Genomic DNA, 19,011 nt, shown 5'->3' on the forward strand with positions numbered 1-19,011 from the left:
GCAGCTCAACAATGAAACACTCAACTATTGATCTTATTGTATAGTTTTAATAAAATTAGACTAGCTGTGAGCCAATGTTGTTATGATAAACATATGTAGGTACCTTACAAAATTAGAGCAAAGTAAAAAGATTCGTGTTGATACATATGACAGCTCCATTATTCTTAAAGTTAATTTATTTTTGAGATAATTTCAACGAACAAGATTGAATACAATAAAGCCTATTGCACCAAAAATAAATGCGCATTTCGAAAATCAACGGCCAGTTAAAACAGACAAAGTGTTTAAAAGGTTAAAATAAATATCGACGAGAAGAGAAGAATAATTGCATCGATGGATATGATGTAACATCATGATGATCTTTGACAAGAAAGAGTTTATAGTCGGATGTGTACTAGGAATATAGACACATGCAAAGTACATGGGTCAAACAATTTGAACATTGATTTAAAAAAGGAATGTATAAGATAATTTTCCTGCATAGTCATCAACCGTAAAGAAAACAAAAATAGCTACATAAATACAGACAAGAAATATGAGAATATGGAGAATGAATCTGCGCTTTGGCTATGAACTGTATAGTTTATGTGGGTCCATCCACCAGATCCTTATCGTGCAATCACTGAAAGAGCATGTACCATGTCTGTTATACATGCTAAATCGTGGCGCATGAAAAGTTCTTGGACAAAGAACAAGATATGTTGGTACAACCAACCAAAGTTATCAACTTCTCCATTTGGCATATTTACACAATTCTCACAATGATGCTATTGAATAACTATAAAAGAAACTGTCAGCCCAATATATTGCATTTATTTAAGATTTTGTTTGACGTATCAACAACGTTGGATGCTTAAGGAGTTCTAGTCGCGTTAAAAATATCAATAGGTTTTGCTCCCAATTGACAAAGTAGCATCGCAATCATTTGACCGCTATACAATTTGTAAAACGTCACTTTTGAGGCATCTGTATTGCCACACCGATCGACTAGGTAAGTAGTCACACAGTCAGTACAAAAATCATTAGTATTGCTTAAGCGAACGGTTCTCAGTAAATCAGGCAACAAGACGCTATGCGACTACTTGTGCTTACTCATGATTTATCATTAAAAATGGGTATAAAATTTTGTGATTATACTCGAATACATACAGTAATCAGTGAATTAATTGGATTTAAGGAAAAGCCAGTAAATCTATACTATTTGGCTAATTGGCCAAGTGTCTCATTAGAACACATGGCTGACAGACGTAACATTAAATTTACAATAAGCTTACATAATTTGTATATTGAACAATTACCTACCTCTGGTGACAGTAAGTACTATATACTAGTTAGTAGATATAGTGAACAGTTACCTACCTCTGGTGACAGTAAGTACTATATACTAGCTAGTAGATATAGTGAACAATTACCTACCTTTGGTGACGGTAAGTACTATTTACTAGCTAGTAGATATACTGAAAAGTATCCTGCCTCTAATGGCAGTAAGTACGATATACTAGCTAGTAGATATATTGAACAATTACCTACCTCTAGTGACAGTAAGTACTATATACTACTTTACCTAGAGGCAGTAAAGAGATTGCTGCGGTTGGTAGCCATAGAGTTGACGGCTAATGAATGAGCACGCACTTCATCTAGCTGCTGGCAAGTCTCGTTTGACCGAATCTTCACAGTACCAGAGCGACAGCAGCTTAGCAATATGTCATTATCTGGTAGCATGCACATGTCGGTGATCCAGTCCTTATGGGCGCCATTAACTGACTGAAAACAATGCAAGTTGAGGAATGAGGAACCAGGAGTTTGTTTGAAATTGACATTCAACTTAAGCGGAAAGGAGCGGCGTGAACTGCATTAAAGATGGTAAAGATTAAACACTGGCAAATCAACTTGTCCCTTTTGAATGAGTCAACAATGCAATCCTGCAATATGAAACTTTTAATCATAAACGAGTCTCTGTATTGTAACAAACCTACAAGACATTTGCAAATATTGGTGAGAGACACAGCATAATGTCTTGCGTATGACAGGTTGATCTGGTGAGACTGAACCAGATGGGCTCAACAATGCAGCAATGACTAGGTCTGACATATTTTATATTGACTCTGATTTCTAGGCCATCAAGTAGGATCACAATTGGATTGAGTGATTACCAGGAAAACCGATATACTGATATCAATCATTCACTCCATCTCAAATATTACTTCTAATAAAAAATATTTATTACAAAGTGGTGATCCTGATTGGTGACCATTACCGGAAATAACTATCACCTTTATTTTGCTATTAAATAGAGCAACACCTGGTATTGTAAAAACACCAATTTTACCTGTGGTTGAGAAGAGGGTTCACTGAGGTTCCATTTTTTGATACACATATCCCGAGAACCACTAAAAAGGATGTCCTGACGATGCGCGAGACATTGAACACCATCATAGTGAGGAGGGTCCATAGTAAATTTGGCCTGAATTGGATAATTTGAAGTTTGTTCATTGGAAATATCAAATCCCTTAATTAGATAATCCTTGGAGCCAGTTAAGAGTTGTTCTTTCCCTCTTGAGTCGTTGTATAAACTAAGGCAAATAATCGGTGCTTGGTGGCCGCTAGCAACCTTTCCGACTGCCGATAGCCTGTAAACGTACAATATTTTACAGATCACCAGCCTTCACAGTTTAAATGAATATAGCAATTAGTCATCAAAAAGGTGCAGAAGCTAAATTGCTAGATTTAGTTGTAAGTGCTGTTAACAATATATATATGGTTAAATGATGTTGTGCATGCAAGCGGACAACCAATGAAAAATAACTGTCAGTTGCAAAATGCCACACAGGGTAGATCAAATACACATTAGGAGTGACCCTTGGACTTATACAAAGAAAGAAGATTAGGGTTGTGCGCATAAACCACTGATAGAAGAAAGGTTATAGTTGTGTACATAAACCACCTATAGAAGAAAGGTTATAGTTGTGTACGTAAACCACCTATAGATGAATGGTTATAGATGTGTACATAAACCAACTATGGAAGGTTATAGTTGTGTACATAAATCACCTATAGAAGAGAGTTACAACTGTGGTGGATTTTCTAAGATTCATACACCAACCTCTAATAATAGTAAGTACTATATACTAGCTAGTAGATATATGGATAAGTATCCTACCTCTAATGGCAGAAAGTACAATATACTAGCTTGTAGATATATGGAGAAGTACACTACTTCTAATGGCAGTAAGTACTATATACTAGCTAGTAGATATATGGAGAAATATCCTACCTCTAATGACAGTAAGTACAATATACTAGCTAGTAAATATATCGAGAAGTATCCTACCTCTAATGACTGTAAGTACAATATACTAGCTAGTAGATATATCGAGAAGTATCCTACCTCTAATGACAGTAAGTACAATATACTAACTAGTAGATATATCGAGAAGTATCCCACCTCTAATGACAGTAAGTACAATATACTAGCTAGTAGATATATCGAGAAGTATCCTACCTCTAATGACAGTAAGTACAATATACTAGCTAGTAGATATATCGAGAAGTATCCCACCTTGGATGTGCTATAAAAACCTTTACATATTTTTTATTATTTTACCTATCTATAATTTTGCTTGTTACATTTGCATTAGACCCTTGCCATACGAAATCAATTTGTTCCGGTGTTGACATCGTAACATAAAAATGTCGTATAGAGGGGTGTAGAAGCCCATCATGATTATTTAATACAAACACCCCTTGGTGAAAATCATCAAACTTTTATATTTTCGTACTGACAGATTGATCTGGTGAGACTGAACCAGATAGGCCCAACAATGCAGCAATAACTAGGTCTGACGTATTTTATAACGACTCTGATCTCTAGGCCATCAAGTGGGATCACGATTGGATTGAGTAAATACCAGGAAAAACTGAAATACTGAAATCGATCATTCACTCCATCTCAAATTTTATGTGATGTACAACACTGAAAATTAATGACAAAATATTATGTTAACCTTGGTATCTACAGTTACTAATACTAATATTTTTAAAGTGATTTTAACAGAAATAGCTGTCAATGAGAGTGTGTGCCTCAGAATTCTCTAATTTTCGTAATCTTCAATTTTTTTAACTGGAAAATTCTCAAACTATAATATACACAAATATTTACAAGGAAATTGAAGACAAGCCGGCATCCAAACTAAATCCATCATTATCAGAGGGATTCTTAGCAACAACATTACATTTATGGACAACATACAAACTAACAAATGTAGATTTTTATTCTAGAGATCGTAACTGAAAAAAACGCATCAACTTACGTATTGAGGTCCCAGAGCCGAACGGTGGTTCCAGTAGTTGTGTATAGTTTATGTCCATCTCTGCTGACTTGGATATCAAATATCTGCTGCTCTCCCTGTTGGAGAATACCCTGACTGCTCGACGCTGGCTCCACAAGGATACTGTCATGCACCAGACCAGAGGAACTGCAACATAAGATATAAAACCTCACATTGTGTCCATCTCTGTTGGCACAGTATTCACTATAATAGGAACTAACGGTTATGATAGGAACTAACGGTTATGATAGGAACTAACCGTTATGATAGAAACTAACCGTTTTGATAGGAACTAACCGTAAGAATAGGAACTAACCGTTACGATAGGAACTCACCGTTACGATAGGAACTAACCGTTACGATGGGAACTAACCGTTACGATAGGAACTAACCGTTACGATGGGAACTAACCGTTACGATAGGAACTAACCGTTACGATAGGAACTAACCGTTACGATTGGAACTAACCTTTACGATAAGAACTAACCGTTACGATAGGAACTAACCGTTACGATAGGAACTAACCATTACGATAGCAACTAAAGGTTATGATAGGAACTAGCCGTAAGGATAGGAACTAACCGTTATGGTAGGCACTAAACATTATGATAGGAACTAACCGTTATGATAAGAACTAACCGTAAGGATAGGAACTAACCGTTATGGTAAGAACTAACTGTTATAGTAAAAACTAACAGTTATTATAGGAACTAACCGTTACGATAGGAACTAACCAATATGATAAGAACTAGCCGTTACGATAGGAACTAACCGTTACGATAGGAACTAACCAATACGATAAGAACTAGCCGTTACGATAGGAACTAACCGTAACGATACGAACTAACCGTTACGATAGGAACTAACCATTACGATAGCAACTAAACGTTATGATAGGAACTAACCGTAACGATAGGAACTAACCGTTATGATAGGCACTAACCGTAAGGATAGGAACTAACCGTAAGGATAGGAATTAACCGTTTTGATAGGAACTAACCGTAAGGATAGGAACTAACCGTTATCATAAGAACTAACCGCAAGGATAGGAACTAACTGTTACGATAGGAACTAACCGTTATGATAGGAACTAACCGTTATGATAGGAACTAACAGTTATGATAGGAACTAACCGTTTTGATAGGAACTAACCGTAATAATAGGAACTAACCGTTACGATAGGAACTAACCGTTACGATGGGAACTAATCGTTACGATAGGAACTAACCGTTACGATAGGAACTAACCGTTACGATTAGAACTAACAGTTATTATAGGAACTACCCATTATGATAGGAACTATGGCAGAAAGTACAATATACTAGCTTGTAGATATATGGAGAAGTACACTACTTCTAATGGCAGTAAGTACTATATACTAGCTAGTAGATATATGGAAAAATATCCTACCTCTAATGACAGTAAGTACAATATACTAGCTAGTAAATATATCGAGAAGTATCCTACCTCTAATGACAGTAAGTACAATATACTAGCTAGTAGATATATCGAGAAGTATCCTACCTCTAATGACAGTAAGTACAATATACTAACTAGTAGATATATCGAGAAGTATCCCACCTCTAATGACAGTAAGTACAATATACTAGCTAGTAGATATATCGAGAAGTATCCTACCTCTAATGACAGTAAGTACAATATACTAGCTAGTAGATATATCGAGAAGTATCCCACCTTGGATGTGCTATAAAAACTTTTTCATACTTTTTATTATTTTACCTATCTATAATTTTGCTTGTTACCTTTGCATTAGACCCTTGCCATACGAAATCAATTTGTTCCGGTGTTGGCATCGTAACATAAAAATGTCGTATAGAAGGGTGTAGAAGCCCATCATGATTATTTAATACAAACACCCCTTGGTGAAAATCATCAAACTTTTATATTTTCGTACTGACAGAGTGATCTGGTGAGACTGAACCAGATAGGCCCAACAATGCAGCAATGACTAGGTCTGACGTATTTTATAACGACTCTGATCTCTAGGCCATCAAGTGGGATCACGATTGGATTGAGTAATTACCAGGAAAAACTGAAATACTGAAATCGATCATTCACTCCATCTCAAATTTTATGTGATGTACAACACTAAAAATTAATGACAAAATATTATGTTAACCTTGGTAACTACAGTTACTAATACTAATATTTTTAAAGTGCTTTTAACAGAAATAGCTGTCAATGAAAGTGTGTGCCTCAGAATTCTCTAATTTTCGTAATCTTCAATTTTTTTAACTGGAAAATTCTCAAACTATAATATACACAAATATTTACAAGGAAATTGAAGACAAGCCGGCATCCAAACTAAATCCATCATTATCAGAGGGATTCTTAGCAACAACATTACATTTATGGACAACATACAAACTAACAAATGTAGATCTTTATTCTAGGGATCGTAACTGAAAAAAACGCATCAACTTACGTATTGAGGTCCCAGAGCCGAACGGTGGTTCCAGTAGTTGTGTATAGTTTATGTCCATCTCTGCTGACTTGGATATCAAATATCTGCTGCTCTCCCTGTTGGAGAATGGCCTGACTGCTCGACGCTGGCTCCACCGGGATACTGTCATGCACCTGACCAGAGGAACTGCAACATAAGATATAAAACCTCACATTGTGTCCATCTCTGTTGGCACAGTATTCACTATAATAAGAACTAACCATTATGATAGGAACTAACGGTTATGATAGGAACTAACCGTTATGAGAGAAACTAACCGTTTTGATAGAAACTAACCGTAAGAATAGGAACTAACCGTTACGATAGGAACTAACCGTTACGATAGGAACTAACCGTTACGATGGGAACTAACCGTTACGATAGGAACTAACCGTTACGATAGGAACTAACCGTTACGATTGGAACTAACCTTTACGATGGGAACTAACCGTTACGATAGGAACTAACAGTTATTATAGGAACTACCCATTATGATAGGAACTAATCGTAAGGATAAGAACTAACCGTTATGATAGAAACTAACCATTACGACAGGAACTAACCGTTATGATAAGAACTAACCGTAAGAATAGGAACTAACCGTTATGGTAAGAACTAACTGTTATGATAAAAACTAACAGTTATTATAGGAACTAACTGTTATGATAGGAACTAACCGTAAAGATAAGAACTAACCGTTACGATAGGAACTAACCGTTACGATAAGAACTAACCGTTACAATAGGAACTAACCATTACGATAGCAACTAAACGTTATGATAGGAACTAACCGTAACGATAGGAACTAACCGTTATGATAGGCACTAACCATAAGGATAGGAACTAACCGTAAGGATAGGAATTAACCAATTTGATAGGAACTAACCGTAAGGATAGGAACTAACCGTTATCATAAGAACTAACCGCAAGGATAAGAACTAACCGTTATGATAGAAACTAACCATTACGATAGGAACTAACCGTTATGATAAGAACTAACCGTAAGAATAGGAACTAACCGTTATGGTAAGAACTAACTGTTATGATAAAAACTAACAGTTATTATAGGAACTAACTGTTATGATAGGAACTAACCGTAAAGATAAGAACTAACCGTAACGATAGGAACTAACCGTTATGATAGGCACTAACCGTAAGGATAGGAACTAACCGTAAGGATAGGAATTAACCGTTTTGATAGGAACTAACCGTAAGAATAGGAACTAACCGTTACGATGGGAACTAACCGTTACGATAGGAACTAACCGTTACGATAGGAACTAACCGTTACGATTGGAACTAACAGTTATTATAGGAACTACCCATTATGATAGGAACTAACCGTAAAGATAAGAACTAACCGTTATGATAGAAACTAACCATTACGATAGGAACTACCGTTATGGTAAGAACTAACTGTGATGATAAAAACTAACAGTTATTATAGGAACTAACCGTTATGATAGGAATTAACCGTAAGGATAAGAACTAACCGTTACGATAGGAACTAACCGTTATGATAAGAACTAACCGTTACGATAGGAACTAACCGTTACGATAGGAACTAACCATTACGCTTGCAACTAAACGTTATGATAGGAACTAACCGTAAGGATAGGAACTAACTGTTATGATAGGCACTAAACATTATGAGAGGAACTAACCGTTATGATAAGAACTAACCGTAAGGATAGGAACTAACCGTTATGGTAAGAACTAACTGTTGTAGTTAAAACTAACAGTTATTGTAGGAACTAACCGTTACGATAGGAACTAACCAATACGATAAGAACTAGCCGTTACGATAGGAACTAACCGTTATGATAGGAACTAACCGTTACGATAGGAACTAACCATTACGATAGGAACTAACCATTACGATAGGAATTAACCGTTTTGATTGGAACTAACCGTAAGGATAGGAACTAACCGTTATGATGAGAACTAACCGCAAGAATAGAAACCAACCGTAAGGATAGAAACCAACCGTTACGATAGGAACTAACCAATACGATAAGAACTAGCCGTTACGATAGGAACTAACCGTTACGATAGGAACTAACCGTTACGATAGGAACTAACCGTTACGATAAGAACTAACCGTTACGATAGGAACTAACAGTTATTATAGGAACTACCCATTATGATAAGAACTAACCGTAAGGATAAGAACTAACCGTTATGATAGAAACTAACCATTACGATAGGAACTAACCGTTATGATAAGAACTAACCACAAGGATAGAAACTATCCGTAAGGATAGAAACCAACCGTTACGATAGGAACTAACCAATACGATAAGAACTAGCCGTTACGATAGGAACTAACCGTTACGATAGGAACTAACCGTTACGATAGAAACTAACCGTTACGATAGCAACTAAACGTTATGATAGGAACTAACCGTAACGATAGGAACTAACCGTTATGATAGGCACTAACCGTAAGGATAGGAACTAACCGTAAGGATAGGAATTAACCGTTTTGATAGGAACTAACTGTAAGGATAGGAACTAACCGTTATCATAAGAACTAACCGCAAGGATAGGAACTAACCGTTACGATAGGAACTAACCGTTACGATAGGAACTAACCGTTACGATAGGAACTAACCGTTACGATGGGAACTAACCGTTACGATAGGAACTAACCGTTACGATAGGAACTAACCGTTACGATTGGAACTAACCTTTACGATGGGAACTAACCGTTACGATAGGAACTAACAGTTATTATAGGAACTACCCATTATGATAGGAACTAATCGTAAGGATAAGAACTAACCGTTATGATAGAAACTAACCGTTACGATAGGAACTAACCGTTATGATAAGAACTAACCGTAAGAATAGGAACTAACCGTTATGGTAAGAACTAACTGTTATGATAAAAACTAACAGTTATTATAGGAACTAACTGTTATGATAGGAACTAACCGTAAAGATAAGAACTAACCGTTACGATAGGAACTAACCGTTACGATAAGAACTAACTGTTACGATAGGAACTAACCATTACGATAGCAACTAAACGTTATGATAGGAACTAACCGTAACGATAGGAACTAACCGTTATGATAGGCACTAACCATAAGGATAGGAACTAACCGTAAGGATAGGAATTAACCAATTTGATAGGAACTAACCGTAAGGATAGGAACTAACCGTTATCATAAGAACTAACCGCAAGGATAAGAACTAACCGTTATGATAGAAACTAACCATTACGATAGGAACTAACCATTATGATAAGAACTAACCGTAAGAATAGGAACTAACCGTTATGGTAAGAACTAACTGTTATGATAAAAACTAACAGTTATTATAGGAACTAACTGTTATGATAGGAACTAACCGAAAAGATAAGAACTAACCGTAACGATAGGAACTAACCGTTATGATAGGCACTAACCGTAAGGATAGGAACTAACCGTAAGGATAGGAATTAACCGTTTTGATAGGAACTAACCGTAAAATAGGAACTAACCGTTACGATGGGAACTAACCGTTACGATAGGAACTAACCGTTACGATAGGAACTAACCGTTACGATTGGAACTAACAGTTATTATAGGAACTACCCATTATGATAGGAACTAACCGTAAAGATAAGAACTAACCGTTATGATAGAAACTAACCATTACGATAGGAACTACCGTTATGGTAAGAACTAACTGTGATGATAAAAACTAACAGTTATTATAGGAACTAACCGTTATGATAGGAATCAACCGTAAGGATAAGAACTAACCGTTACGATAGGAACTAACCGTTACGATAAGAACTAACCGTTACGATAGGAACTAACCGTTACGATAGGAACTAACCATTACGATTGCAACTAAACGTTATGATAGGAACTAACCGTAAGGATAGGAACTAACTGTTATGATAGGCACTAAACATTATGATAGGAACTAACCGTTATGATAAGAACTAACCGTAAGGATAGGAACTAACCGTTATGGTAAGAACTAACTGTTATAGTAAAAACTAACAGTTATTGTAGGAACTAACCGTTACGATAGGAACTAACCAATACGATAAGAACTAGCCGTTACGATAGGAACTAACCGTTACGATAGGAACTAACCGTTACGATAGGAACTAACCATTACGATAGGAATTAACCATTACGATAGGAATTAACCGTTTTGATTGGAACTAACCGTAAGGATAGGAACTAACCGTTATGATAAGAACTAACCGCAAGAATAGAAACTAACCGTAAGGATAGAACCCAACCGTTACGATAGGAACTAACCAATACGATAAGAACTAGCCGTTACGATAGGAACTAACCGTTACGATAGGAACTAACCGTTACGATAGGAACTAACCGTTATGATAAGAACTAACCGTTACGATAGGAACTAACAGTTATTATAGGAACTACCCATTATGATAGGAACTAACCGTGAGGATAAGAACTAACCGTTATGATAGAAACTAACCATTACGATAGGAACTAACCGTTATGATAAGAACTAACCACAAGGATAGAAACTAACCGTTACGATAGGAGCTAACCAATACGATAAGAACTAGCCGTTACGATAGGAACTAACCGTTACGATAGGAACTAACCGTTACGATAGAAACTAACCGTTACGATAGCAACTAAACGTTATGATAGGAACTAACCGTAACGATAGGAACTAACCGTTATGATAGGCACTAACCGTAAGGATAGGAACTAACCGTAAGGATAGGAATTAACCGTTTTGATAGGAACTAACCGTAAGGATAGGAACTAACCGTTATCATAAGAACTAACCGTTATGATAGGAACTAACCGTTATGGTAAGAACTAACTGTTATGATAAATACTAACAGTTATTATAGGAATTAACCGTTATGATAGGAACTAACCGTAAGGATAAGAACTAACCGTTACGATAGGAACTAACCGTTACGATAAGAACTAACCGTTACGATAGGAACTAACCGTTACGATAGGAACTAACCATTACGATAGCAACTAAACGTTATGATAGGAACTAGCCGTAAGGATAGGAACTAACCGTTATGATAGGCACTAAACATTATGATAGGAACTAACCGTTATGATAAGAACAAACCGTAAGGATAGGAACTAACCGTTATGGTAAGAACTAACTGTTATAGTAAAAACTAACAGTTATTATAGGAACTAACCGTTACGATAGGAACTAACCAATATGATAAGAACTAGCCGTTACGATAGGAACTAACCGTTACGATAGGAACTAACCAATACGATAAGAACTAGCCGTTACGATAGGAACTAACCGTAACGATACGAACTAACCGTTACGATAGGAACTAACCATTACGATAGCAACTAAACGTTATGATAGGAACTAACCGTAACGATAGGAACTAACCGTTATGATAGGCACTAACCGTAAGGATAGGAACTAACCGTAAGGATAGGAATTAACCGTTTTGATAGGAACTAACCGTAAGGATAGGAACTAACCGTTATCATAAGAACTAACCGCAAGGATAGGAACTAACTGTTACGATAGGAACTAACCGTTATGATAGGAACTAACCGTTATGATAGGAACTAACGGTTATGATAGGAACTAACCGTTTTGATAGGAACTAACCGTAATAATAGGAACTAACCGTTACGATAGGAACTAACCGTTACGATGGGAACTAATCGTTACGATAGGAACTAACCGTCACGATAGGAACTAACCGTTACGATTAGAACTAACAGTTATTATAGGAACTACCCATTATGATAGGAACTATGGCAGAAAGTACAATATACTAGCTTGTAGATATATGGAGAAGTACACTACTTCTAATGGCAGTAAGTACTATATACTAGCTAGTAGATATATGGAAAAATATCCTACCTCTAATGACAGTAAGTACAATATACTAGCTAGTAAATATATCGAGAAGTATCCTACCTCTAATGACAGTAAGTACAATATACTAGCTAGTAGATATATCGAGAAGTATCCTACCTCTAATGACAGTAAGTACAATATACTAACTAGTAGATATATCGAGAAGTATCCCACCTCTAATGACAGTAAGTACAATATACTAGCTAGTAGATATATCGAGAAGTATCCTACCTCTAATGACAGTAAGTACAACATACTAGCTAGTAGATATATCGAGAAGTATCCCACCTTGGATGTGCTATAAAAACTTTTTCATACTTTTTATTATTTTACCTATCTATAATTTTGCTTGTTACATTTGCATTAGACCCTTGCCATACGAAATCAATTTGTTCCGGTGTTGGCATCGTAACATAAAAATGTCGTATAGAGGGGTGTAGAAGCCCATCATGATTATTTAATACAAACACCCCTTGGTGAAAATCATCAAACTTTTATATTTTCGTACTGACAGATTGATCTGGTGAGACTGAACCAGATAGGCCCAACAATGCAGCAATGACTAGGTCTGACGTATTTTATAACGACTCTGATCTCTAGGCCATCAAGTGGGATCACGATTGGATTGAGTAATTACCAGGAAAAACTGAAATACTGAAATCGATCATTCACTCCATCTCAAATTTTATGTGATGTACAACACTAAAAATTAATGACAAAATATTATGTTAACCTTGGTAACTACAGTTACTAATACTAATATTTTTAAAGTGCTTTTAACAGAAATAGCTGTCAATGAGAGTGTGTGCCTCAGAATTCTCTAATTTTCGTAATCTTCAATTTTTTTAACTGGAAAATTCTCAAACTATAATATACACAAATATTTACAAGGAAATTGAAGACAAGCCGGCATCCAAACTAAATCCATCATTATCAGAGGGATTCTTAGCAACAACATTACATTTATGGACAACATACAAACTAACAAATGTAGATTTTTATTCTAGGGATCGTAACTGAAAAAAACGCATCAACTTACGTATTGAGGTCCCAGAGCCGAACGGTGGTTCCAGTAGTTGTGTATAGTTTATGTCCATCTCTGCTGACTTGGATATCAAATATCTGCTGCTCTCCCTGTTGGAGAATGGCCTGACTGCTCGACGCTGGCTCCACAGGGATACTGTCATGCACCAGACCAGAGGAACTGCAACATAAGATATAAAACCTCACATTGTGTCCATCTCTGTTGGCACAGTATTCACTATAATAGGAACTAACCGTTATGATAGGAACTAACGGTTATGATAGGAACTAACCGTTATGAGAGAAACTAACCGTTTTGATAGGAAGTAACCGTAAGAATAGGAACTAACCGTTACGATAGGAACTAACCGTTACGATAGGAACTAACCGTTACGATAGGAACTAACCGTTACGATGGGAACTAACCGTTACGATAGGAACTAACCGTTACGATAGGAACTAACCGTTACGATTGGAACTAACCTTTACGATGGGAACTAACCGTTACGATAGGAACTAACAGTTATTATAGGAACTACCCATTATGATAGGAACTAACCGTAAGGATAAGAACTAACCGTTATGATAGAAACTAACCATTACGATAGGAACTAACCGTTATGATAAGAACTAACCGTAAGAATAGGAACTAACCGTTATGGTAAGAACTAACTGTTATGATAAAAACTAACAGTTATTATAGGAACTAACTGTTATGATAGCAACTAACCGTAAAGATAAGAACTAACCGTTACGATAGGAACTAACCGTTACGATAAGAACTAACCGTTACGATAGGAACTAACCATTACGATAGCAACTAAACGTTATGATAGGAACTAACCGTAACGATAGGAACTAACCGTTATGATAGGCACTAACCATAAGGATAGGAACTAACCGTAAGGATAGGAATTAACCAATTTGATAGGAACTAACCGTAAGGATAGGAACTAACCGTTATCATAAGAACTAACCGCAAGGATAAGAACTAACCGTTATGATAGAAACTAACCATTACGATAGGAACTAACCGTTATGATAAGAACTAACCGTAAGAATAGGAACTAACCGTTATGGTAAGAACTAACTGTTATGATAAAAACTAACAGTTATTATAGGAACTAACTGTTATGATAGGAACTAACCGTAAAGATAAGAACTAACCGTAACGATAGGAACTAACCGTTATGATAGGCACTAACCGTTATGATAAGAACTAACCGTAAGGATAGGAACTAACCGTTATGGTAAGAACTAACTGTTATAGTTAAAACTAACAGTTATTGTAGGAACTAACCGTTACGATAGGAACTAACCAATACGATAAGAACTAGCCGTTACGATAGGAACTAACCGTTACGATAGAAACTAACCGTTACGATAGGAACTAACCATTACGATAGGAACTAACCATTACGATAGGAATTAACCGTTTTGATTGGAACTAACCGTAAGGATAGGAACTAACCGTTATGATAAGAACTAACCGCAAGAATAGAAACTAACCGTAAGGATAGAAACCAACCGTTACGATAGGAACTAACCAATATGATAAGAACTAGCCGTTACGATAGGAACTAACCGTTACGATAGGAACTAACCGTTACGATAGGAACTAACCGTTACGATAAGAACTAACCGTTACGATAGGAACTAACAGTTATTATAGGAACTACCCATTATGATAGGAACTAACCGTAAGGATAAGAACTAACCGTTATGATAGAAACTAACCATTACGATAGGAACTAACCGTTATGATAAGAACTAACCACAAGGATAGAAACTATCCGTAAGGATAGAAACCAACCGTTACGATAGGAACTAACCAATACGATAAGAACTAGCCGTTACGATAGGAACTAACCGTTATGATAGGAACTAACCGTTACGATAGAAACTAACCGTTACGATAGCAACTAAACGTTATGATAGGAACTAACCGTAACGATAGGAACTAACCGTTATGATAGGCACTAACCGTAAGGATAGGAACTAACCGTAAGGATAGGAATTAACCGTTTTGATAGGAACTAACCGTAAGGATAGGAACTAACCGTTATCCTAAGAACTAACCGCAAGGATAGGAACTAACCGTTACGACAGGAACTAACCGTTATGATAGGAACTAACTGTAATATCTTATGTTGGACAGTTTGACTGTATGTGTGGTAGAGAAGGTAACAAGTAGCCATATAAATGTAATTGCATCTGAAAGCAAGTAAGTATGAGTCGAGCTAGGCTTACCTGAGCACTGTTATACATGGCCCACATTTTGACAAATGAATTGGAGACAGTGTAGACAAGCCAGTTGACCTCGCAATATCGAACTTTGGAGACATAGTTAGGGTGGCCACCAAGACACAAAACTTCTGAACCAATTGACATGTCCCACACTTTGCACGTCAAGTCTGCGAGACAAAAGGAAACGCAGGTCAATTATGAGGTATTAGAATATGTTAGTGCGTTAGATTAGAGTCAAGTTGACACTTACCTTTACTGCCAGAAACCAAAAGATTGTCGGCGGCACATATAGATAGTACAGCCTTTGTGTGACCAACTGCCTTCTTTACACATATGAGACTCTGGTTGGAACTTGTCACCTGCAAGAGACCCACCAAAATGAAAACATGTAAATTTAAGTAACAATGTTGCTGAGCTTCTAGTAACAACATCGCTATTACAATTTGATAAGGTTACACATACATAGCTCTTAGACAGAAACCAATCATACCTCCTATAAATGATCTACTGCAGGTATAAAGATGACTCGAAAATATCTTCACCCCAATGTTCTATTAGTGAAATTTTTTACGTCAATCGTTTTAAAGGCTTATGGGGAATAAAAATTATGCTTTCAACATATAATTATTTTACTTGCATATCGTGTAGTTAGTCTAATGCTAATTTAATGCTCTCTAGCCATTTTACTATATCAAAGAGTGCATCGCTTAGCCTAGAAAAACTAACATTAAAATCGTAACGATTCCTAAAATTATTATTTTCTTGTAAAGAAGAGGTGCTGCAGTCCGTGGTTTGGTGTGCTACTAGAACACCAAAGGCAAAAAGTGGGGCTAGTTGGAAGAGTAGCGATTTGCCAACTCATAGCAATCAAAATAGAGGCTCATGAAGCAACGCGCTACAATAGGAGTACTTTGGAGCAGCATCGCTCAATATTATCGTCATAAATAAACCTCTCCAAGTCGTTATACAATGGGACTACTATGGACTACGAATGCCTATTGTTTGCTCATCTGGCTAATCACTCGTGTTGTTTGAAAAGCAAACATTTGTAAGCACTTGCCTAGTTACAAGTTACTTCTAGGATGCCATGGCTAGTATCACCTCTCTAGTCAAGATACACAAGGTCATAAGGTCAATTGCCCAACTAGTTGCCTAGATTGTGTATAGATTGTGTGTAGACAAGTGTACCAGACACATGATGTAGCGAGGTTGTTTACAATACATTGTCGCATGGTAAAAATCATAGACTACAGAAAACGTATTGTAGGGCCATTCAAAAGGTTTACGCATTGGGCTTTTATCTAAGAGCTGATAACGCCAAAATTGAGTTGGCCCCTTCAAAGCAGTGAAACGCATCTGTTATAACAAACCACTCTGCGATTTGGTGCGCAATCTTTGTTAATTCTTGCTATTTGAGACTAACAACACTAATTCTAGCCTGAGTTTCTAATTTCTAAGAGATGCAATATTCCTATTTAGTCCAATGTGAGCCGAATAGTATATCTTTAGGGGAATGGCATTAGGGCAACTGTTTGTTCAGTCTGAGACTTTTTGCAGCAGTACTCAGTCAGCAATGCTCTAGAAACACGCGACTGTTCATCATCGTGATTATGAAATGTTTTTTCCATGCTCGGTTAATATTTGTTTTTGAATGATTTTAATGATGTTGGAGGTATCACAGTAAGTTAGTATTAGGCTGTATAGACTCACATACATGCAAATCCAGCTCATAATTTGTTAGTCAACACATGAAGACAATTACGTAAGTAGTTCAACGGGTTAAACTTGAAAACTTGGGCCTCATTACTTTGTCACAGCTGCTGACGGTGCCAAAGCTCTGCGCCTTTTTATTTTGTGTGCCGCCAGTTTGTGTGTTGGTGAGCCTAATGAATACATTAGTACTGTCAGAGTCCTGGAGTGGCTGGCGTCTCCTGCTCAGCGATGGCGAGGATGGGGGTGTCAACCGCACGTCTTTTATTTCAGAAGTGGTCAACTGTGATTTATCTCTGCTGAAATTAAAATAGCAGAATAAAATTCAGCCTGCAGAGCAAGAGAATCATTATAGCTCATAGTGCGAAATGGAATATTTAAATTTGGAGAGACCCTTTCATGAACTTTTTTATACTAAAATTTAAGCCTATACCAGTTACAGAATTGTCACCCTTTTATTAACACACTTCTTTGTTTAAGTGAAATCTCTCCTGACAGCTCTGCCAGGTCTTCTTGAAGATGGTCAGACTCTACAAGAATTAGAAATGATAAAAACCAGCTGATTATATCAAGTCCTGATTAGCATATGAAGGTTTTAGCAATGCTTTCGACCAGTATTCATATGGGTAGAATAGAACCAGTGTATATACGTATATGGGTAGAATAGTTACCAGTGTATATACGTATATGGGTAGAATAGTACCGGTATCTATACGTATATGGGTAGAATTGTACCGGTATCTATATGGGTGCTATTCTACCTAGTATAGATACTGGGTAGAATAGTATCTATATGGGTAATCTTGGCCTTGACCTTTAAACGGTTGCATCAACCAAGGGTGATCAACTGATCAAGGCGGCAAAAGAAATTAACTGAAAGCAGCTGTCATATATGTTATAGCAGTTGTTATATATGTTATAGCAATTGTTATATATGTTATAGCAGTTGTTATATATGTTATAGCAGCTGTTATAAATGTTATAGCAGCTGTTATATATGTTATATCAGCTGTTATATATGTCAAAATATGATGCTAGTAAGCGATCAATGAAAGTAATCTAGACTTGCCCACTACGCTTACTGCTTCTAGCGAGCTGCTCTTCCTTGTGTTAGTCTAGCAAAACATTATCGAATTAATTGTTACATGATATACCTTACCCGCCTTAGCTTATTATGGCGTAGACTTATTATGGCAATAACTTACTTAACAAGTTGTATACCATTACTGTTAACAAACTGTAGATTTCACCTTAGTTGGTGGTCTTTAATACTTCTGAAAAACTCAGATTTTGCCCCCAAGTGAACAATAGTCTAGAGACACCTCATTTAATACTCTAACATAGAATTCAATTCTTTTTTAAAAATTACAGATAAATAATTTATAGATA

At 36.5% G+C, this 19,011-nt stretch overlaps 1 protein-coding gene across 1 annotated transcript; it reads right to left on the reverse strand.

Moving 5' to 3' along the window:
• Positions 1 to 265: 265 nt before the first annotated feature.
• LOC137391122 (kinesin-like protein KIF21B) lies at positions 266 to 18,192 on the reverse strand. The gene is made up of 10 exons (XM_068077485.1): positions 18,090 to 18,192; positions 17,720 to 17,921; positions 16,163 to 16,271; positions 15,916 to 16,079; positions 13,682 to 13,846; positions 6,775 to 6,939; positions 4,311 to 4,475; positions 2,330 to 2,630; positions 1,565 to 1,764; positions 266 to 622 (listed from the first exon to the last, which is right to left on the reverse strand). Exons 4-10 carry the CDS (start codon positions 16,008 to 16,010, stop codon positions 568 to 570), a joined length of 1,146 nt encoding a protein of 381 aa, XP_067933586.1. The 5' UTR covers positions 16,011 to 16,079; positions 16,163 to 16,271; positions 17,720 to 17,921; positions 18,090 to 18,192; the 3' UTR covers positions 266 to 567.
• Positions 18,193 to 19,011: the final 819 nt, after the last annotated feature.

The sequence above is a fragment of the Watersipora subatra genome, chromosome 3 (genome assembly GCF_963576615.1).
Source record: "Watersipora subatra chromosome 3, tzWatSuba1.1, whole genome shotgun sequence".
Taxonomy (NCBI): Eukaryota; Metazoa; Bryozoa; class Gymnolaemata; order Cheilostomatida; family Watersiporidae; genus Watersipora; species Watersipora subatra.